The following is an 18901-nucleotide window of genomic DNA, read 5'->3' on the forward strand; positions in this document are numbered from 1 at the left end:
CAATGCAGTGGTTATGCTTAGGTCATGATCCCCATGGACATCAAAATAAATCACAGTCACTCAACTATGTAGCATCTTGATAAATACACCAGAGTACAGCACGTACACTTACTGCCCTCATCACCTGATCACTCAGTTTCTCTGCTCCCTTTCTCTTCCCTTACTTTCCACGGCACATCCTCCTGGAAGAAAATGAGATTATTTTCTTGTAGTTTGCAGAAGTGAGGCTTTTTTTGGTTATACCTCCACAAAGCCCTCCAGTTCTTGAGCTTGCTCCTGGAGGGATCACTGCTTGAATTAGTGCAACTTCTTATGAAACTAAGGCTAAAAGGGAGAATCCTTTTAAGCTTATTTTTACCACCTTCTCTGATATTACCTAATTTCTGAATAAAGCAAGAGGTGACAAGGAAATGCTTATGAGACCCATGGAGACAGGATGTTGGGTAACACGGAGTCTCTGCAAAATTTAAAGCAGGGTTAAAATTTGCTGCGTCTGTTTCTCTACAAGTATGTGACTCCTTACTACTCTGTAGAGCTGATACAAACCTCTTGCTGCTTTCCTTTTACATCAGCTGATAGGGGTCAACTTGGTCAGTGGGCAGCTCGCAAAAATGATTTTTGCTGTGGCTCTTCTGAGCACATCCTTGACCTCCTTGTTCCTCAAGCTGTAGATCACAGGGTTAAGCATAGGGACGACCATGGTGTAGAAGACTGCAGTGACTTTCTCCATTTGCAGTGAGTACTTGGAGCCCGGCTGCATGTGGCTGAGTCCGGCGGGCACGTAGAACAAGGCGACGGTCAGCAGGTGGGAGGCGCAGGTGGAGAAGGCTTTGTGCCTGCCTCTGGCAGACCTGATCCTCAGGATGGAGACGAGGATGTATGCATATGAGATGATGATGGCGAAGAGCACGGACATGGAAATGGTCCCGTTGAAGGTTACGAGCAAAAGCTCATTGAGGTGGTCGTCAGCGCAGGTGAGTTTCAGCAGAGGGTTGGTGTCACAGAAGTAATGGTTGATGACATTGGGCCCACAGAACGGCAAGGGCAGCAAGCAACACGTTTGGGTTAGGGAGTTCAAAATCCCCCCCCAGCTACGACCCAGCCACCAGCTGCACGCAGACTCTCTTGGGCATGGAAACAGCGTAGAGCAGGGGGTTGCAAATAGCTACGTAGCGGTCGTATGCCATCACAGCCAGCAAGAAAACCTCTGTGGTCACGAACACAAGAAAAAAGAAATGCTGAGTGAAGCAGGCAGAGTAAGAAATGGTTTTATTTTCGACCAGGAAGACAATAAGCAGCCTGGGACAAAAGACAGAGGAGTAGCAAAGATCAACGACAGACAAATTGCAGAGGAAGAAGTACATGGGAGTGTGCAGCTGGGGGGTTGTCATGATCAGTGTGATGAGTCCAAGATTGCCCATCAGGGTGAAGAGATAAATCACTGAGAAGACTATGAAGAGAGGAGTCTGCAGCTCAGGCTCACTTGTCAGTCCTAGAAGGATAAACTGGGTCACCACGGTGCTATTGCCTTCAGCCATATCACCACGTATCAGAGTAGCGTACCTGTTGGAAGGAGGAAAGACTGGGAAGTACAAAAAAGCAATGGCATGGCTTGCATATGATGCTGCTATCAGCAAGTACCTTATGTTGACTGCCCACTAAATGTACAAAGCTTCAATAGTCGAGGCACCAGCTAACTCTGGTTAGGTTCCCAGCAAGCCCCCACGGGCAGAGCAACTCACCCGAAGCCCTTCAGAAGCTGCATTTTGTCCTCTTTAGTCATGAGGCTGAATTTAAAAATGAGTTTTCGTTTTCAGAAAAAAAGACAGTAATGCATGATTCGAAAAAGCATTTGGAGATGCTGTGGTATATTTGTGAGGACTTTACAAATGTGCTGCCTCCTTTCATTACAAGTGGCAGCAGAAGAGGGGAACATGCTGCTTTGCCCCACGAGAAGGCTGAGTGTGCCGGGGTCATGAAGACGTGGGACAGAATAACTTCTCCCTAACTTCAGAGAGAGAGGAACATCCCCCAGCCAGTGTGGGAATTCAGAGAAACGGGGCTTTGTTACACTTAACGCGTGTGTCTGCTCCAGCTCAATTAGCATTTAAATGTTTTTTCTCCACTCAAGATGGGCATTTTCAGGCTGGGCTTCACCATTGCAGGACTAAGACGTGACTTGTACGTAACATGTATTTAGTAGAAATCTGTTAGTTGTATCCATGGGAATCCAGGAGGTGAGGAACAACAACAAAAAATAAATCATGTATTAGAAGGGTCCATACAGCAGAAAGAAAATTGATGCCTTCACTTTTCAAACCACAAAACACTGTGCACGTAGTGTTTTTCTAATCAAGACCCTCCAGTCCCCATTACTCACTCTTTCTAGTGGAGCACAGCAGATTTCAGGAATCCTTCCTATGCCTGGAAGCCTGATTTCTGGTATAAAAAGCTGTTCTCCTGTTAATTAACAATAACATGATTGTGATAAACTGCAGTGGAAAACTTTGTGTAGGGACACGTAGGGAAAAAGAAAAAGGTAGTGGAATGAGATGACCCAGAAGGCAGGCAGGTGGGTGGCACTTGAGATGAACAGCAAGGAAAGAGGGGCTCTAAATCAGAAGCTCCTGGAAGCAAACCTCTATCACCGCATCAGGAAAACCTCCACTGTGTGTCTCAGCACCCTCGTACCCCTCCTTCTGCTTCTCTGCAGTACTGAGACCTCTCCCTAATGCTCAGCTGTCTCACAGTTTTCAAAGACCCTTGTTCTCCCTTATTAAAGGCATGATTATTACCTACCCAACTCGAGCGTGCTGTTCTCTCTACAGCACATTGCCCCGAAGGGTGGCAGGATGCAGGGGGCAATGCCTGGTGGTTCTGCTCATGCACCAGGCATCAGTGAACGTGTTACTTAAACACCTGCGTTGTAGTGCTTCCCACCAGGGAAACCAAATTTGGGAGCCATTACCACATCCCACTTTTCCTGTATGCAGCTAGAGTCCTACTTACAGTTCCACAGCAGATACCGTCCTCCGTTTACAAATCCCTTTGTGAGTTGCCAACAACCACAGATAGCTGGTAGGATATTTCTCAGTTTTGACTGCAGCTGCTTTTCCCTTCCACTAAATGAACATCTTCCTGAGTGCACCTGAACACCCTTACCATATAGAAAATCCACCCCACCCTAATGCTGGGACCAAGTTCTCTCTTTCTCAAGCAATGATCAATATTCCATCGGGAGTTGCTCCAGGCACTGCTGCACAGTTTTATTCTGCTTAGAGAAAAATCCCGATGGCCAAAAATCCCCCAGCACCAAAAGTCGTGCCGATTCCTCACGGGCTGAGACCTGTGCAGGTCTCCCAGACTACACGGCTCCTTCATAGCATGCTCCTGCCCTTGGCTTCCCTCTGTCTGCTCTATTCATTTTATGTGTTCAGGGCAGGAGAGCAACTCTTCAAATGTTTTCTCTGAGATTTTGTCCCAATGAGATGGTGACACCTACACAGGGAGCCTCCAGGTAACACCTAGCCATTAAAATTTCAGATGTACGGAAAATGTAGAGTCTAGGTATAGTTTGCTAATAAGCTTTTGCTATGTATCAGTAACCTTACAAACTTGAATGCTGTGATTTAACCCTACACTGGATTTGAAGCGTGTGCCTACAGTCCTGCTTTCCCTGCGTAACACCGCGCTCTTACCCAGCATCCGAACGTGTTTCTGCGATTTACACACCAAACGTGCATGTTGTCCTAAGGTAGAAAGAAGAAACACGATCCATTTTTCTCCATTCTTAGAAACATTCTGATGTTACACGCGGAGGGAAGTTTGCAGACGCGCCGCTGAGAAGCGAGGCAGAACGGCCATGGCAGCCCTGCCAGGCACCAGCCTTTTGACCAGGGCGGGTTACGCAGCATCCCCAAGGGCTTGTGCAGGGGGACAGCTGCGGGGTTTATTTACTCCTTTGGCCCTCATTGATAAAATCCCCAAAGTAAGTCGCAGCTCAGCAAAGATTTTCATGCCAACCACAAAGGGGATCATTAGAAACTCTCGTAAGAGTCTGGGTAAGCATGGACTTAGGTCTGGTCTCCCCCGGCTAACCATGTGGAAAGTGCTCATTAACCTTCGTTTGCTCAGTGCTGGTGTGGATGGGGTGAGATGAGGTGGGGGGAGGAACCTTCATTTTGGCAAAGCCACAGGGGGGAAAGAAGCCATATGAGTATGCCAAAAGAAGCTTAATGGGATGCCAAGGTTGGGCAGGTGTGCTCCCCAATTCATGTGTTAGGAAGGTGGCTCCTAGAGAAGTGGAAGTCTGCTCGAGATGAAAGCGACTACTGGGTGCCTGCCTGAAGGCACTGATTGGTGACGTAGGTGCCCAAGCTCCTTATAATCTAATCGACAGTCTGATCTAGCTCTCCGAGCTGCTTCTGCAGGCAGCGAAGGAGAAACACATTCTGCCCTGAAAATGTGCATCAGAAGATGCATCCCATCTGCAACTGCAGATCAGGTTCCTAACATTTAGACAAGCAAATGAGAACAGATTTGTAATTGCTAATAGGTGTGGGTTTGTTTTGTTTTCTGTAGCTTCTTCATTTTCGGACAGCAGTTACATTTGTTCCCTTCAACATGAAATCTTCCCCGTGATTTAAGATAGCAGTGCCCACAGCCAAGGAGATTGGCACTGGAACCTTTGTCAAATCCCCCAGACACTATGGTTTTGAGCACACCAAAGATCACGAGTAACAAGGCCTTTCCAGCCCAAGCAGTGGCTATTTGGCAGCTATTAGGTATATCATTAGCTTTGAGCACTGTACGTAGCAAGAGCACTTGGAGCACCTGAAGCTTCAGATTAATTTCCCTACTGAGTGTTGGAGGAGGCTTAAAAAACAGGGTTATCTTAGCGATGTTAATAGAATCCCCCTCTGAAACAAGCCTGGCTTCTTGTTTTGTAAGTCTGCAAAGAGCTGACCCACAGATCTGTTGTCTACAAATCTTTCAAGTCACTGTTAATACCTGGATTAAAACATGAATTTCCTGTATTCAGGCCTGAGCTTGATTTGTCAGCTATTGTCAGTAATGGGTTTCCTTTTTAAAACTGAGGTTCTACTTTAGCTGTGCAAGCTTCAGCAACAAGGTTTAAGCTATCACTCCAGAGAATTTGGTAAAAGTATTTGTATATAAATTTTATTCTGGAAAGAAAAAAAAAAAGAAAAGCACATTGCTTCTACAAGTAAAAGGTTACGCAAAATACAGAACAAAATTTAAAAAAAAGGCATCTTTTTTCTCCTTAGTCTGGGATCTATGTCTCTGTGTGCACAATGTAGAAGGATGTGTTAAGAAATCAAGAGGGTGAGGAGGTTTCCATTTTAGGTTTATTGACATTTTTCTTTTTAAACATAAAATTGAGCCTAGCGGGAAGATTTGGGGTTGGAGAGCTGCAGTTTCAGGTCAGCTTATCCTCGGTTTATGCATTAAGAGCAGGCCAGGGCTTTGGAATCCACAATACAGCTTTTTTTTCCTTTTTTTTTTTTTTTAAACAAAGAAAAATGACTACAGTAAGAGAAGGAAGCCAGTACCTGAGGTCCTCACTAAAGGGAGAAGCTTACGTCATTATTTCAAGTCTCCTCCCAATTCCACCTTGCCTTCCATTCATGTCTCCTCATTTTCTGACTCTGCCGCTTGCACCTTACCTCTTTTTAGATGAGCTGTGTCAGGGAGAAACCTCTCCTCCAATACCTGTGCCTGATTCGCTCTCTAGTGTTCAGCTTTTTACCTCTTAAATCTGAAGGGATTTGTGGTTGGGTGTCACCTCCCATCCCTGAGGCCTCACTGTCAAAAGCCTCCAACCGACAGAAGCTGCAGCTGAAATGCTGAACGCAGCCCCCTCATTCCTCACCCACCAGCTTCTTGCCCCTGCCAGCTCCCCCAAGCTGCAGATCTCAGCCCTCTTTGCCCCCTAGCCTTATGCCTTACTACTGCTGCTGAAGCACTCGCATCTTTCACTAGCCTAGCCTTGTTGGAAGGACTTTGACAGCAACCCGCACAGCATCCTTCCAAGCAGTGACACACAGGACAGAAAGACGACTGTTTGTTATTAGCCAAAAATTCCCAGTTGAGCATAAAAACTAACGGCCGGGGTTTGAGTCTGCTTATTTCCCCTTTTTGAACTTGGCTGCGGCATTGTTGGTCTTGGCTTTCTTCTTCGCCGACCCCTTGGACTCAGGCTCCTTGCGCTTGGCCGACGTGATGGAGCCCGTCACCTTGAAGAAGTCATCCAGCCGGCCCTGCGTGCTGCCCTGACGGCTTTTGCTCAGCCTTTTGACACCGTTGCGGACGCGCTCCTCGTTGAACTGTTTCTCCACGCACATGAACTGGACGAGCTGCTCTTCGTTCGGCTCCGTCCACTTCAGCTCGATGTCGTCAGGGTTGACCACGTCTGGCTCTAGAAAGAGCTTCTGGGCCTCCTTGTGCAACCAGTTCTCGGGCAGAGGGTACTTATTGGTGTCTATGTGCTGAACGATCTCCTCAATGGTTTTGTGCTGCCTGATGAGCTCAACGGCACGCTTGGGCCCGATGCCACGGATGCTCTCGCAGTAGTCGCAGCCCAGGAGGATGCATAGATCCACAAACTGCTCCCAGGTCAGATCGAGGTCCTGCAGGATACGGTTCAGGTGGAACTCCTGGATGGGCAGCTTCTTAGCCTCGCTGGCAGTAAGATGCCGCATCAGCACAGGACTGCCGAAGGTGAGGCAATCCATATCTTCCGTGGCGGCCGCATAGACCTTCCCTGCCTTCACCAGGGTGGCGCAGCTGGCTTCCGCCTCCCCCGGGGCCTCCACGTAGGGGATGCCCATCAGCATGAGCAGCTTCTTGCACTCGTCAGTGTGCTGCTGGGTCACCTTGACCAGCCTCTTGCTGAACTTCTCGATGTTGGTCTCCTCTCCGGCCTGCTGGGCCTCCTGCAGGTGCTTCTCGGCCTCAGCCCTGCGCTCGGTCCTCTTGGCCAGCTCCCCCGACTTCAGCTGCGGCGGCTTGCCGTCGAAGACGTACACGGGCTTGATGCCGTTCTCCACCATGCGGATGGTGCGGTAGAACATGCCCATCAGGTGGCTGGTGGTCTCGCCCTCCTCGTTCTGCAGCACCTCGGCGCCCTGCCGCACGGCGATCAGGAACTGGTAGATGCTCATGGAGGCGTCGATGGCCACCTTCCGCCCGAAGTACGCCTTGATGTCGTTCTCACGGATGGCGCCGGGCGCCACGTCGGCGATCAGCTTGGCCAGGCCGTGGATCCCCATCCTGCGGGGCACAGGGGCTGCGCTCAGCGCCCGCAGGGGGCTGCGGGGACCGGGCAGGGACAGGGAGATGGGGACGGCTCCCCCCAGCACCGGGAATCCGTGCCCCACAGGCTGCAGACCCCGGCACCGATCCCGGTTCCAGACCCTGGCCCTGGCCCCGATTCCATTCCCGGTCCCTGGTCCTGGTCCTGGTCCCGGTCCCACCCCTCAGCCACAGTTCCAGGCCCCGTCCCCATCCCCGGTCCCGGTCCCGGTTCCAGCCCCCGGCTCTGGCCTCGGCCCCGCTCCCGGTCCCGTTCTCGGCCCCGCTCCCTGTCCCTGGTCCCGGTCCCGGTTCCAGCCCCCGGCCCCGGGTCCAGCCCCCGGCCGCGGGTCCAGCTCCCGGCCCCGGGTCCAGCTCCCAGCTCCCAGCTCCCGGCCCCGGCCCCGCTCCCGGTCCCTGGTCCCGGTCACAACCCCCAGTCCTGGTCCCGGTTCCAGCCCCCGGGCCCCGGCCCCGGGTCCAGCTCCCAGCTCCCAGCTCCCGGCCCCGGCCCCGCCGTTCTCCCCCCGCCGCCATTACCCGCCCCGTTCCGCCGCCGCCGCTCCCGCGCTCAGCCGCGACGCCCGCCGGGAGCCGGCGGAGCCAATGGGGCGCGGCTCCCCCCGCTCCGTCCCCCCGTCCCGGCACGCACCGCTCGCGGTTCCGCTTCCGGCGGGGGCGGGCAGCGGCGGGAGCCGGGGCGACGTGTCGGGACGGGACGGGACGGGACGGGACCGGGACCTGGGGCGGCATGGTGGGGCCGGGACCGGGACCCTGAGGAAGGGAACCGGGACCGGGGGCTGAGGAAGGGAACCGGGAACGGGGCCGGGGCCGGGGAGGAGAACCTGGGGCGGAACCGGGAACGGGAACCGGGGCCGGGAATCCTGAGGAGGGGAACCGGGACCGGGACCGGGGCCGGGGAGGAGAACGGGGCCTGGGGCGGAACCGGGAACGGGAACCGCAGCCGGGAATCGGGGGCTGAGGAGGGGAAGCGGGGACGGGGACCGGGGATCCCGGGAACCGCCAGCCCCGCTGCCCGTCGCCGTGCCCCCGCAGGAGCTGGAGGCGATGAGCCGGTACACCAGCCCGGTGAACCCGGCCGTGTTCCCGCACCTCACCGTGGTGCTGCTGGCCATCGGCATGTTCTTCACCGCCTGGTTCTTCGTGTATCCTGCGGGACCGGGGACGGGGACGGGGGTGGCGGTGCCTCGCTGTGCCCCCGTTGTCGCCTTAACCCCCGGCCGGCAGCTATGAGGTGACCTCCACCAAGTACACGCGGGACATCTACAAGGAGCTGCTGATCTCGCTGGTGGCCTCGCTCTTCATGGGCTTCGGCGTCCTGTTCCTGCTGCTGTGGGTCGGTATCTACGTGTGAGGCCGCCCGGCGCCCCCCCGACGGCTGTAAGCTGCCCGAGACCTTCGTGCCGTGCGTGATGTCTGCGTGCAGGGGGTGCCTGGAGACCTGCCCCCAGGGCAGCTGCTCTGTACAAAACCCAGATTTCTTCGGGGGCAGATTTAGGGCATGTAAAGGGCCGGGCCCTGATCCCAGCCTCCGCAGGGCAGCCCCGGGGTTTAAGCAGTGCAGCTGCCTCACAGCACACACCTCTGCCCCCTCCTGCTTTTCCTCCATCAGCTGCGCTTCTGCCAGCCCTGAGCTGCAGCACAGCCACTGGATGATTTTAGTGGGGAGGGGTCCTGTGCCCCTCTGTTAACTGCGGTCAGAACTGGTGTTCATCCCAGTTTGAGGCAGCGAGGAAGTGCGTTCGCTGTGCGCACTCCTCTGCTCAAGGCGTGTTTCTGCCCCAGCAGCATCTGGTGGGGGATCTGCCCCCTCGCTGCGTGAGGCTTTCTCTGTGCTTGCCTAGCTGCACAGCCCCGGCAGGCTGTGGTTTGAGCAGCTACAGTAGCGTCCAGGGCTGCTGTGGGTAAAGCTGTCTCACCTCCTTCCTCTCTCCTTTGGTTCTAGGTGGGAGGCCCTGCAGAAGCTCTTTTTATATTTCTTTTACACTTCTACAAGGAAGCCTGTGTCAGGCATGGACTGTGCTCCTGTCAGGTGACTGCTGCCAGCACAACAAACCAAACCTGAATAAAGCTGGCTTTGTGATGTACCTGCCTTTGGACTTGCGGTTTGTCTTTCAGATGCTTTTCACCTGGCTTTTTGAAACAGCCTTGATTTCTGCACAAAATCCATGAGCCCTGGGATGGTCCCTGTATTGCACCTGAAATTCCAGCAGCCGTCTCCTTGGCTGCTTTCAGCAGCTGGAACAGCTGTTTGTAAGGAATCGAGCACAGTTTGTATTTCCTTCTAGGCTATTGAACACGCAATTGGAATTGAGCTCGACTTCCTACTGCAGAGAATAGTTAATGCTGTGAAACTGCAGCTGGTGGTGTGTGACACATCCCTGGTGTCAAACTTAGGCAGCTTGACAGTGGCTGTCTTTGGTAGTGGAGTTCCTGGGCTACAGCGAGTGTGGGAAGCCAGGGGAAGCAGCTGTCAGATGTGGGCAGATTTCAGTGGTGAGAGGGTGTTATGTTGGGGAATTCGTCAGCACTGTGCTGTGGCCCCAAGAGACTGGGGTCACTGATGTGACACGATCAGAAAGGTGCAGCACAAAGACCGGTTACTTCCTTTCAGCAGCATGAGGAAGGTAAGGAACAGAGGCTTTCTCTCCAAAAAGTCGGCTTTTCTTTGCTAGGTGGGTGTACTTACCTTCGGGCTGTGCAAGAGGAGCCTAAAGTTGTAGTCCAGCTTTCAGAGCAATTAAGAGTTCAAAGTTGGAAATTCAACAGATTCTGTACAGATTTAAAGCCCTAATTTCCTATTTGGTAAAGAAGCTTTCCCTCTGTAAGTATTCTCGGGTGCCTCTGGGTCTGGACCTGGCCTTTGAGGCATGAGCCATGACCTTACATCTGGTCAAAAGTGTGCTGCATAGCAGTGAGCAGCCACAGCCTGCAGTTGTCCTGACCCCAACCTGTGCACGTCTGGAAGCTCACGCCGAGCAGGTGGCGCTGGAGTTCCTCGGTCTTGTGACAAGCAGCTTATAACTACTGACCCGAAAGGCTGTTTTTTCATAGCAAGGGAGGAACACAGCCAGGAGCCATCCTTGGATACAAAGCAGTATTTATATATTTATTTATATGGGCATATTTACCTCGAGCATAAAACAAAGTCTAAATAAGCCAAACAAAAAAGTGGGGGATCCGGAGACTCAGCACTCAAATTCGGCAAAATATAAATATAAATCAGAAAGAAAGGAGGGAAACCACGCTTGTTTCCCACAAATAAAAACCGATAATCAATAATACCTGCTAAGAAGGCAATTCTACAAACTTGCTGGCAATATACAGTGATTAAAGCTGTGACAGCAACATTTAAACCAAACAAATTAGTGCTTTACTTTTTTTTTTTTCTTAATTCTTGCAGTGGTGGCATAGTCTCTATTTACAGGCTTTAAGCTCTAACAGTAGGACAGAATGTTTGTGAATTTGCTTTTGAAACAAACTCCGAAACAGCCAGACTTTGGCAAGTGGCCTCGTATCCATGCTCGTCTTCCTTCCTGCCAAGAATGTCTAGAGAGATGAAGCATCTTGTTTCCAGCTGAAGAGAGGGTTTTCCCCAGGCTGTAAGGCTGGAGACATTGGCTCAGAGCTCCCTCCGTCTCATGCAGGGAAAGGCCTGATTGTTAACTCTCTTGTTACTGATTGGGGATGGGGAACACATCTGTAGTTACCGGTGGGTAGGGCGGGAACCTCTAGGGGCAGTCTGTGCAAACAGCTGTTTCTGTGGCCTTAGAAGCAATCCTATGACCCTTTCATCGCTACAAAACCCTTCTGAGCTCGTTCCTGCCTTGCTGTCATACTGCTGTGCAGCTGCCTGTGGAGCTGGTGTATGATTTGTGATGTACTTTAAGACAAAAGATACGGTTTTCAGCAACATAAGATGCCAAAGATGGCATTCTGAATCTCTGATACTGTGGATCGCTGTCAGCCCATGTGTTTTTCTGCTGTAAAACAGCTGTATGGGGGCTCGGACCACCCCTTGCACGTTAGGTATTGCCTCCCCTCATTTATTGAGCTAACTGGCCACTGTTTTTGAGGCACGCAGCATTCAGTACACGCATGGGAAACCACCGTTCCCTTGTACAGTCCTGTTAGCAGAAAAAGGCACTAGAGATGTTCCCATAGCCCTTAGGCACTTGGTTCGCTGGGGCCCTCGTAAACCCCTTGGCTAAGCATTGCAGGGACACCTGAGAGACTCCATCTCCTCCTGGGCCACCGCTGCTAGCGTTTCCAGTGATTGATTGCTTCCTTCCCCCTCGGAGCAGCTTCCCTTGTGGCAGGGGAGAAGCTCGCCTGGCTCTCGGCTGCCCTCGGCCATGACCATCAGTGAGGGGGGTCGGTGGTGGGGATTGCAGGCAGCGCTTTCAGCTCTGGCCCTCACGGCACCGCCCGTTGCCTCTGTGGGGGCTGAAAAAGAGCACGGGCCTCAAGCCCAGTTTGGCAGTAAGGGAAAACAGTGGCTGGGTCTGAGAAGGCTACCTCTCAGCTGAGCAGACCTCGAGGAGCACAGGGCATCGCTCGCCTCAGTAAGGACTTGCCAGCCTGGGCCACTGATTGCCGACTGGAGAGTAAAAGCTGCCAAGAAAGCAACTTCACGGGTTAAGGCTGGGCAAAAATGCCTAGGGCAGGTGGAGAGAAGAGCATCGAGCATCCTCTCTGGAGCACTACGGAGGGTTTCCCTACCAGCTGCTGGCAGCAGAAAATCCTGCTGGAAATGGAGCTGACTGACCTGTTTGTGCATAGGTACTCCCATGCCTTTGGACCTCTTGCTCTCTCTCCAAGCTCCCCAAACTGGGGCAGAAGGCCTCCGTGAGCTTCATTCCCACTTGGCTGCCTGGCACTCCCTGCTCACCCTCCGTTTCCTGGCTGCCCAGGCTTCAGTGCATTTTAGTAACTGGAGCGCATCACCGATGTAGTTCACTGTTTGCTGCCCACAGGCACAGCATGGGAATGAAGGCCTGACCTCGAATCTGCCCTGCAAATAAAGGAAAGGGCCAGGTCCTCTGGAGGCAGGGACACAAACTCACAGTGATGCTGCAAGGAAGTGCAAGGCTATGGCTGCTCTGCTGGGACAAACTCAGAAGGGAGCTCTGAAGCAGGCTGGGGAGGGAAGGCAGGGTAGGGTCCCACGAGGTGCACGCAGGAACCATCTCTCTATCGGCTAAAACATCTTTGCAGCTTCTTTCTCTGGAGCAGCCGAGCCAGCTGGTGGTGGCAGAGGGATTGCTGCATCCATCTCCACTGACGGGAACAAAATGCAGCAGCCAGAGCCTGATGCAGTTTCCCAAAAAACAGTTCGGTTTGAGCTGCCTGCGTCCAGCGACGGGACCGCAAGGGCCAAGGTTGCTCTTCTCTGAAGCCAGCTTTAGAGTTTCCTTCAGGACTGGAGAGTGGTGTTTCCCCCTCTCTGCCCTTCCACAGCAGTGGCTGCTGCTTTCTTAGAAAAATGAGTCACGGCTGTATGGACCTGGTGGTGGCTCAGCCTCCAGGAGTGCAGAGGGCTCCTTCTTCAGCGAGAGGGGCTGGGGCAGGACGCATGAGCGCTGGTCGCTCCGACACGTCCCGGCACCGCTGTAGCAGTCAAGCTTTAAGGTGGAGCTTAGCAGTGGCCCCCTTTGGTTTCCTATGTGAGACACACATAGCTCAACAGGGACAGGATTAAGAGACCCATTTTTATACGGCTTAAAAAAAAATTCAGTAGTTTAGCAAGTTAAGAACTTGTAACAGTAAAAATACCCAAAGTACACTCAACATCACTGCTTTCTGAGAACGGTGACAGCGAGGACCCACAGTCACTGCTGTCTCCTCCTTAGTGGGAGAAAATCAGCCTCTTTTTGCCAGTGCCTGGCAGAGATCCGTTAGCCTGGTGGTGCAGTGAGACCACACCATGCATCCCCAGCGACCCAGCCTGGCTCTGCAGGGCGCGCTGGGTGTTGCCGGTGGTCGTTCTCAGCACATCTGGGTGGAGTGGCTGCGTTGACTCACGAGACAACTGGGCAGCTGCACACGCACTGTGAGAGGCCACATGCTGCTGGCAAATGAAGGAAACAGGTCCCCACGACACTTAACACAGGTGGCTTGGGGTAATTTTTCTCCCATGGGTTGATAGCAAGCGTCCCCACGTGTGGTTTGGCCTGGGCACAGCCTCAGCAGCATCTTCAGTGGGGTTCTTAGGTTTATCCATCCAGACCTGGATACGGTGACAGAGTACAGTGAGGAGAGGGGGACAGGCAGGGCAAACGTGGAAGCTGCGCCTTCTCTTGCTGTCCGCAGAGAATGGTCTGTTCAGGGGTCCTGGGGTCTCCAGGGGTCTGTGGAGGGGGGCTGCAGGGGATGGCCCTGGGCCAACTAGAAGGAACAGAACTCCAGTGTACAACTTCCAGTACGTCCAGGCACAGCCTTCCTTTCCTGGTGAAACTCCAGCGTTTCCCTCTTGGAAAGGGCTCCAGTGTTGAGCAATTCCAGTGTTGCGGAGAACTGATGTGGCACATCTGGGACCACTAGGCCAGTACAGGATGGAGCTCCCATCTGTGCTCTGGGATGTGGCAGCCCTGTCCACATTCAGTCCAGCGAAATGCTTTCAAATCCAGTGTCAAAGGGGGCAGGAGAAGTGACGGGAGACACAAGCGTCCCCATAAGGGATGGAGAGGTGTTCGGGGCGTTGTGGGGTGGCGGGAGTTGGTGCTAGGTGAGCCCAGGAGACACTGCAAGGCTGGTTGTGTTTCTGTGGCTTAGGTCCTATGTTCTGTGTGTGCTGTGCTTCAGTGTCTGCATCACCAGCCACAACCAAACCAGCTCCACGCCTGAAGCAGGTGATGGGGGTAAGATGGGGCTGGGGGCTATTGGAGGAGGGTGTACGGGAGTCTCCCCAGTGTCACCAGTCCCCCTCCTCTCTCCAACCAGAGGGCACTGGTGCTGCCAGGACTCACTCACAGAGCCAGTAAAACTGAAAATAATAGTCAGTGAAAAGGTGTCCCATCTGTTCGGGAGTAGTGCTGCAGTTGGCTCGGCCCTATGTGAGAAAGCAAGAAAAGAGCTTACAGACAGAGGCAGGATGCATGCTCCAAGGAGGGGGGGGGGAATTGTGCCTGAACTATGTGCTGGCACAGACAAAGATCATCATCTGTTCTAGGCCTGTGTGTGAGCAGCTGGCTCTATCGCACCGCCCTTCCCCATGTGTGGCTAGGCACTTGTTCCCCGCACCCCCCGAATTACATCTCTCTACTACCTGTGTGCCTTGGAAGGGAACAGCCATGATAGAAAGGGCTGTGGAAGGCTCTCCACACAATGTGGACACTAAACCTGTGCCATGATGATGCCACATTCCCATTGTTCTCCTTCCACTTAGCCCTGGACAAGAGGAAAGGCAAAGCAGCTGCTTGTACTCACAGGCTGTGCTACTCTGAAGTGGTAGGTGAACTCCCTGAAAGACATCATCACGAGAGGCCAACGGTGCGTTGTTTCCTGGGGAAGAAAACAGAGCGGGGGGGAGGATAAGACCAGGGCTGAGCATCCCAGGATGTCCTCCTAGGGACTAGCAAGGAAATGCACAACCCCTCTCTGTCAAGTGACCCTACAGCTGTCTCTGGAGCAGAAGCAGCACCTCCAAGATCAGCAATAGAGCTGGATTAAGAGTGGGGCAAGGAGGCACTTAGACATTTTATCCAGATCCACAGGCATCAAAAGCACTGAGCACTACGTGATCAGCTGGTGCAGGGATGTCTGAGGTACATTTACATTTACATTTACAATAGTCAGTGCAGAGTACGGCTATCAGAGCACAAAGTCCCTTCAGCAATTCTTGCACTGCCCTAGCCAGACTGCTATAGTCCCTTCTGGAGGCATCTGTGTTGTGTTGGGGTGACAATTCACGAGTGTGGATTCTGTAAGCCCAACCCTACCTACCTGCGTGTCCGTGGCATTGGTGGGGCTGTCTGTGCTCACGGCATCCTGGCAGGGGTCGCTGTAGACAAGGCCACAAAGGGAGACGGTCAACGTGGAAGAGGAGCTGGGGAGACAAGATGTGGTGAGACCCTGGAAGGCACCAGCCTCTGCTGTCTCTTACCCAGGATGGGCAACAGACACCACAGTGACATGGCACAGTATCCTGCTGACTTCAGGGGTGCAGAAACACCGAAGAAAGCAGCCCTGCCCACTCACTTCATCTCCAGGGTCAGGTTGGTGTTCACTGCTGTGAGCTGGCTGACAGGGATGCGGTAGGTGAAGTTCCCAGTCCTAGGGAGAAAGAGAGTGCATTAGATCAGATCACAGCATTGCAGCTGGCTGTGAGATGGCCGGGACAGGACCCAAAGTCTCTGTTGGGCTCAGACTTCAGAGGGGAGGGCTTCCCAGGCTAGTTCCCAAGGGCGAGCTCATCATCAAATGCAGTCTTCCTGCACTCTGGGTGAAGGAGCAGGGCTGGACCCCGAGCCCCAGCTCCTCTGTCCAAGGAGCGGCAAGGGCTGCCTCTGGGTGATCGTAGGGAAAGGCCCAAAGCTCCAGGAGCTGCCCACCTGCTTCTGGAGCTCCCCAAGATGCCACCGACGTGCCAGCAGCTATCCCAGCCTTGCTCACCTGCATGTGTTGCTGGCTGTGCAGTACTGGGACTGGATGGCCATGTCGATCTCCACGATCCGGATGGAGTGCAGCACTGGGCTTGGCCCTGCAGGTGGGAGACGGGCAATGTAGGAACGGCAAAGGGATGACAGCTGGGGCAGCCTGGGTGAGGAGGGCTGGCAGGGACGCCGGGCACTGAGACTGTCTTTCCGCATCCCCATGCCATCAGAGAGAAGGCCCACACTGCCGCAACGCTGCGCTAACACCACGACCAGCCACAGAGAGGCAGGAGCAAGGCTGCCTCAGGCTCTGCCAGTGGCTGGTCAATGAACTCCTTTCCCTCTGCTACCAACATGACTGAACCTGTGTGTTTCTTCCTCTAAATCTAATTTGGAAAAGGCTGATTGGTGGGGCTGTGAAGGGAGTTGCCTAACGGCAGCCTCAGAAGGGAACCAAGGGACTAACACGACCAGAAAGCGTAGGGCAGCAGGGGAAGGAAGCGCAGGGCTGGAGGTTGAACCTGGCTGCACTGGAAGAGCTGAGGGCGAACAAAGCCACAGCCCAGGGACACATCGAGGGAACCAGATGATGGAGGATACCCCAGAAGGCTGCCCAGGGGTACGTGCTGCTGTGGGGATGGAAGAGGAGAGGGCCCACCTACCATCTGTGCTGGGATCCTCTGTGCGGGGCCACTCGCTCACCGGCTGCTTGACGCTGCGCTGCTGCCGGGCCTGCCCCAGCGGGGAGTTGCTGCGGGAGAGCGAGAGGTTGGAGATGTACTTGGATTTGCCCTGGAGGTGGGTGAAGGGGGAGGAGGGGCTGGCATTGGGGCTGCCGAAGCTCTGAGACCTGTCAGGCGTCTTTGGCCACTTGGTGTAGGAGGTCGCTTTTCCGGTGACGCCCCTGGATTTGGCTTTGATATTTGTCACTGGCAGGAGTGAAGTCTGACTTTGGTCTGCAAAGGAAAGGGAGAGAGGTTGCGCTGAGAGGCAGAGGCTGGCAGCATTCCTGCCTCCAAGGCCAGTGCAGAGAGAAGGGCTGTCAGCTCTGGGCTCGTCCTGTCCCAGTGTCACCTCCGGCATTACACCCCCATGTGTAACAGCCTCCATGCCTGGAGAGAATGGTGCAAAATCCTTGCAGCACAGGGAAGCTGTGACAGGCTGTGGGAACAAAGAGCGGGCACCGCACCGCCCTTGCATAGGGCAGTATTTAAGGCATGACTCCAGGGCTGTTACAGCTCTGCTCTGACTGCCTGAGGTGCTGTTGCTCCTACAATGGTGATAGAGTAAGAGAGCTTGCAAAAGCCCTGTTTGGGCAGCCAAGAGGCAGCACAGCTCCTGGCCTGCCAAAATCCTGCTCAAAGCAAACACAGGCCTGAGGCCAGACTGCAAGGTATGGCTGCTCGGGCACACTGGCCAGCCTGGCGTAGCCTCTCATGGCCCTGTCCTGGCTGAGCTCCAGAGACCTTCCAGTCCCCACTTACCCTGGCAGTGTGATCAGGGATGTACAAAACCACACCACAAAGGAAGCAAAGGCTGCGCAGCCTGGCAGTCCCACTTTGTCCCCGGCTGCCTCAGCCCCTCCAGGCAGTGGGTGTGGAGGAAACCGGGTACCTTGTGGAGGCTGCATGTCATTTTCATAAGGTGCAGAGAGAGGTGAGAAACCAGGTGAGGGATCTGAGGTGACACAGTGGTGGGACGGACAGCGCAGGGTTGTCCCAGCACCTCCTGCTGGGCTGGTACTTACCTGTCCTGTTAGTGGCATGAGTAGGGCTGGTCTCAGAGAGGGCAACGGAGGAGACGTTGGTGGGAGCAGCAGAGCAGCACATGGAGAAACAAGGTGGGTTGAAGCATGCTAGCACACTGTGACCGGGTGAACTGCTGAGCAAGTCAAGCACATTTGCTGTGACTGCAGGGCAAAGAGGAGAGATGCTTGGAATAAGCCAAGGGAAGGAGCATCACACGCCGTCAGCATCCCGTCCATGAAACCACAGCCCGAGGACCTCCCAGCATGAAGACAGCTCCATGTCACTGAGCCCGTGGCATGGAGGTACAGCTGTGACCATCACCTAGCACCACAACCCCTGTGTGTCTGCTGTGCCCGCTGCTGTGCTGTGACCTACCGTGCTGTGTGGGGGTCTTGCTACTGGCTCTGTCTGATGCAGCTGTGGATCGCACCATCTGCGTTTTATCAAAGTTCTGGCTTGCCCTGAAATGTAGGGAAACACGAGTGAAAACCTCTACTGCAGGGAACCATAGTGTCACTTGTACGTGAAGAGAGAAGCAGCTGTAGCAGTGAGTGGGTCGATGGGACCAGGTACACAGAGCAAGAGCAGGCATAGAGTGCAGTGGTGAGGAGCAGTAAAGACTGGAGTGCTCTGGGAAAGGAAAGCAAGGCAGGAGAGAGGCACACAAGCCACAAAGACAGCTAGGAGAGCTAGGAAATGTCACAAAAGATGGTGTGGCTGTCCCATGGCATGGACAAGCCTAATCTGGTTCAGAGGACACGAGCAATGCTCCCTTGGTGCTCACTGTGGAAAAGACTACTCAGTGAATTTACTTTCTAATAGTGATCTCTGGGGTGGATTTACATGCCTGGGTCTCAAGATATGAGATACTTCCTCACCTTGTGTTTTGTGTTGTTTTTTGTTTTTTAGAAATACACACAATCCCACCTAGATTTGCCCTACTCAATTTCAGGCATTTCACTGAAGCTGAGGAAGCCACAGGCACCTCATGTGGATGGTGGGGCAAATGTGAAAAGTGAGGAACCACTGCCTGGTGCTGTTTTTCTCCCCTTTTTTTTTTTTCCTGGCACCAGCTACTGCCTGTGGAGAGATGGGATAAACACAGCCTCTTGCCTTCACAGACTGCAGCTGCCCACCAGGCAGAGATTCCTACTCAGTTCCTAACAAAGAAATTAAAGATTTCACCTGTCCAGTCCCTCCTCGGTTCAGTTTGCTCTGTCCCAC

At 53.6% G+C, this 18901-nt stretch overlaps 3 protein-coding genes and 1 pseudogene across 7 annotated transcripts in view; 1 reads left to right on the forward strand and 3 right to left on the reverse strand.

Annotated features, from left to right (window-relative positions):
- On the reverse strand, nt 1-4039 carry LOC106048307 (olfactory receptor 5J3-like; annotated as a pseudogene).
- Nucleotides 4040-5351: 1312 nt separating this feature from the next.
- FEN1 (flap structure-specific endonuclease 1) lies at nt 5352-7954 on the reverse strand. The gene is made up of 2 exons (XM_048053085.2): nt 7855-7954; nt 5352-7293 (listed from the first exon to the last, which is right to left on the reverse strand). Exon 2 carries the CDS (start codon nt 7290-7292, stop codon nt 6147-6149), a length of 1146 nt encoding a protein of 381 aa, XP_047909042.1. The 5' UTR covers nt 7293; nt 7855-7954; the 3' UTR covers nt 5352-6146.
- TMEM258 (transmembrane protein 258) lies at nt 7940-9422 on the forward strand. Its single transcript, XM_048053086.2, has 4 exons — nt 7940-8068; nt 8371-8480; nt 8563-8715; nt 9281-9422. The coding sequence occupies exons 1-3, from the start codon at nt 8066-8068 to the stop codon at nt 8687-8689; spliced, it is 240 nt and encodes a 79-aa protein (XP_047909043.2). The 5' UTR covers nt 7940-8065; the 3' UTR covers nt 8690-8715; nt 9281-9422.
- A 992-nt stretch (nt 9423-10414) lies between these two features.
- Nucleotides 10415-18901, reverse strand: part of MYRF (myelin regulatory factor) — a 63864-nt gene continuing 55377 nt past the window's right edge. For 3 of the 5 annotated variants that reach the window (XM_066998806.1, XM_066998802.1, XM_066998803.1), the window contains 8 exons: nt 18053-18138; nt 17677-17838; nt 16592-16885; nt 15949-16036; nt 15535-15609; nt 15280-15382; nt 14764-14838; nt 10415-14386 (listed from right to left, as the gene is read on the reverse strand). In XM_066998806.1, coding sequence (XP_066854907.1) covers nt 14300-14386; nt 14764-14838; nt 15280-15382; nt 15535-15609; nt 15949-16036; nt 16592-16885; nt 17677-17838; nt 18053-18138 — 970 coding nt within the window. In that variant the 3' untranslated portion in view covers nt 10415-14299. The remainder of the gene's footprint in view (nt 14387-14763; nt 14839-15279; nt 15383-15534; nt 15610-15948; nt 16037-16591; nt 16886-17676; nt 17839-18052; nt 18139-18901) is intronic. The other 2 variants (XM_066998804.1, XM_066998805.1) reach the window with 1 other exon arrangement.

The sequence above is a fragment of the Anser cygnoides genome, chromosome 5, assembly GCF_040182565.1.
Source record: "Anser cygnoides isolate HZ-2024a breed goose chromosome 5, Taihu_goose_T2T_genome, whole genome shotgun sequence".
Taxonomy (NCBI): Eukaryota; Metazoa; Chordata; class Aves; order Anseriformes; family Anatidae; genus Anser; species Anser cygnoides.

Coding starts and splice junctions, on each gene's coding strand:
- TMEM258 (XM_048053086.2), top strand. Junction 8,481..8,562: donor TTCACCGCCTGGTTCTTCGT/GTATCCTGCGGG, acceptor CCCGGCCGGCAG/CTATGAGGTGACCTCCACCA.
- FEN1 (XM_048053085.2), bottom strand. CDS start 7,292: ATGGGGATCCACGGCCTGGCCAAGCTGATCGCCGACGTGGCGCCCGGC.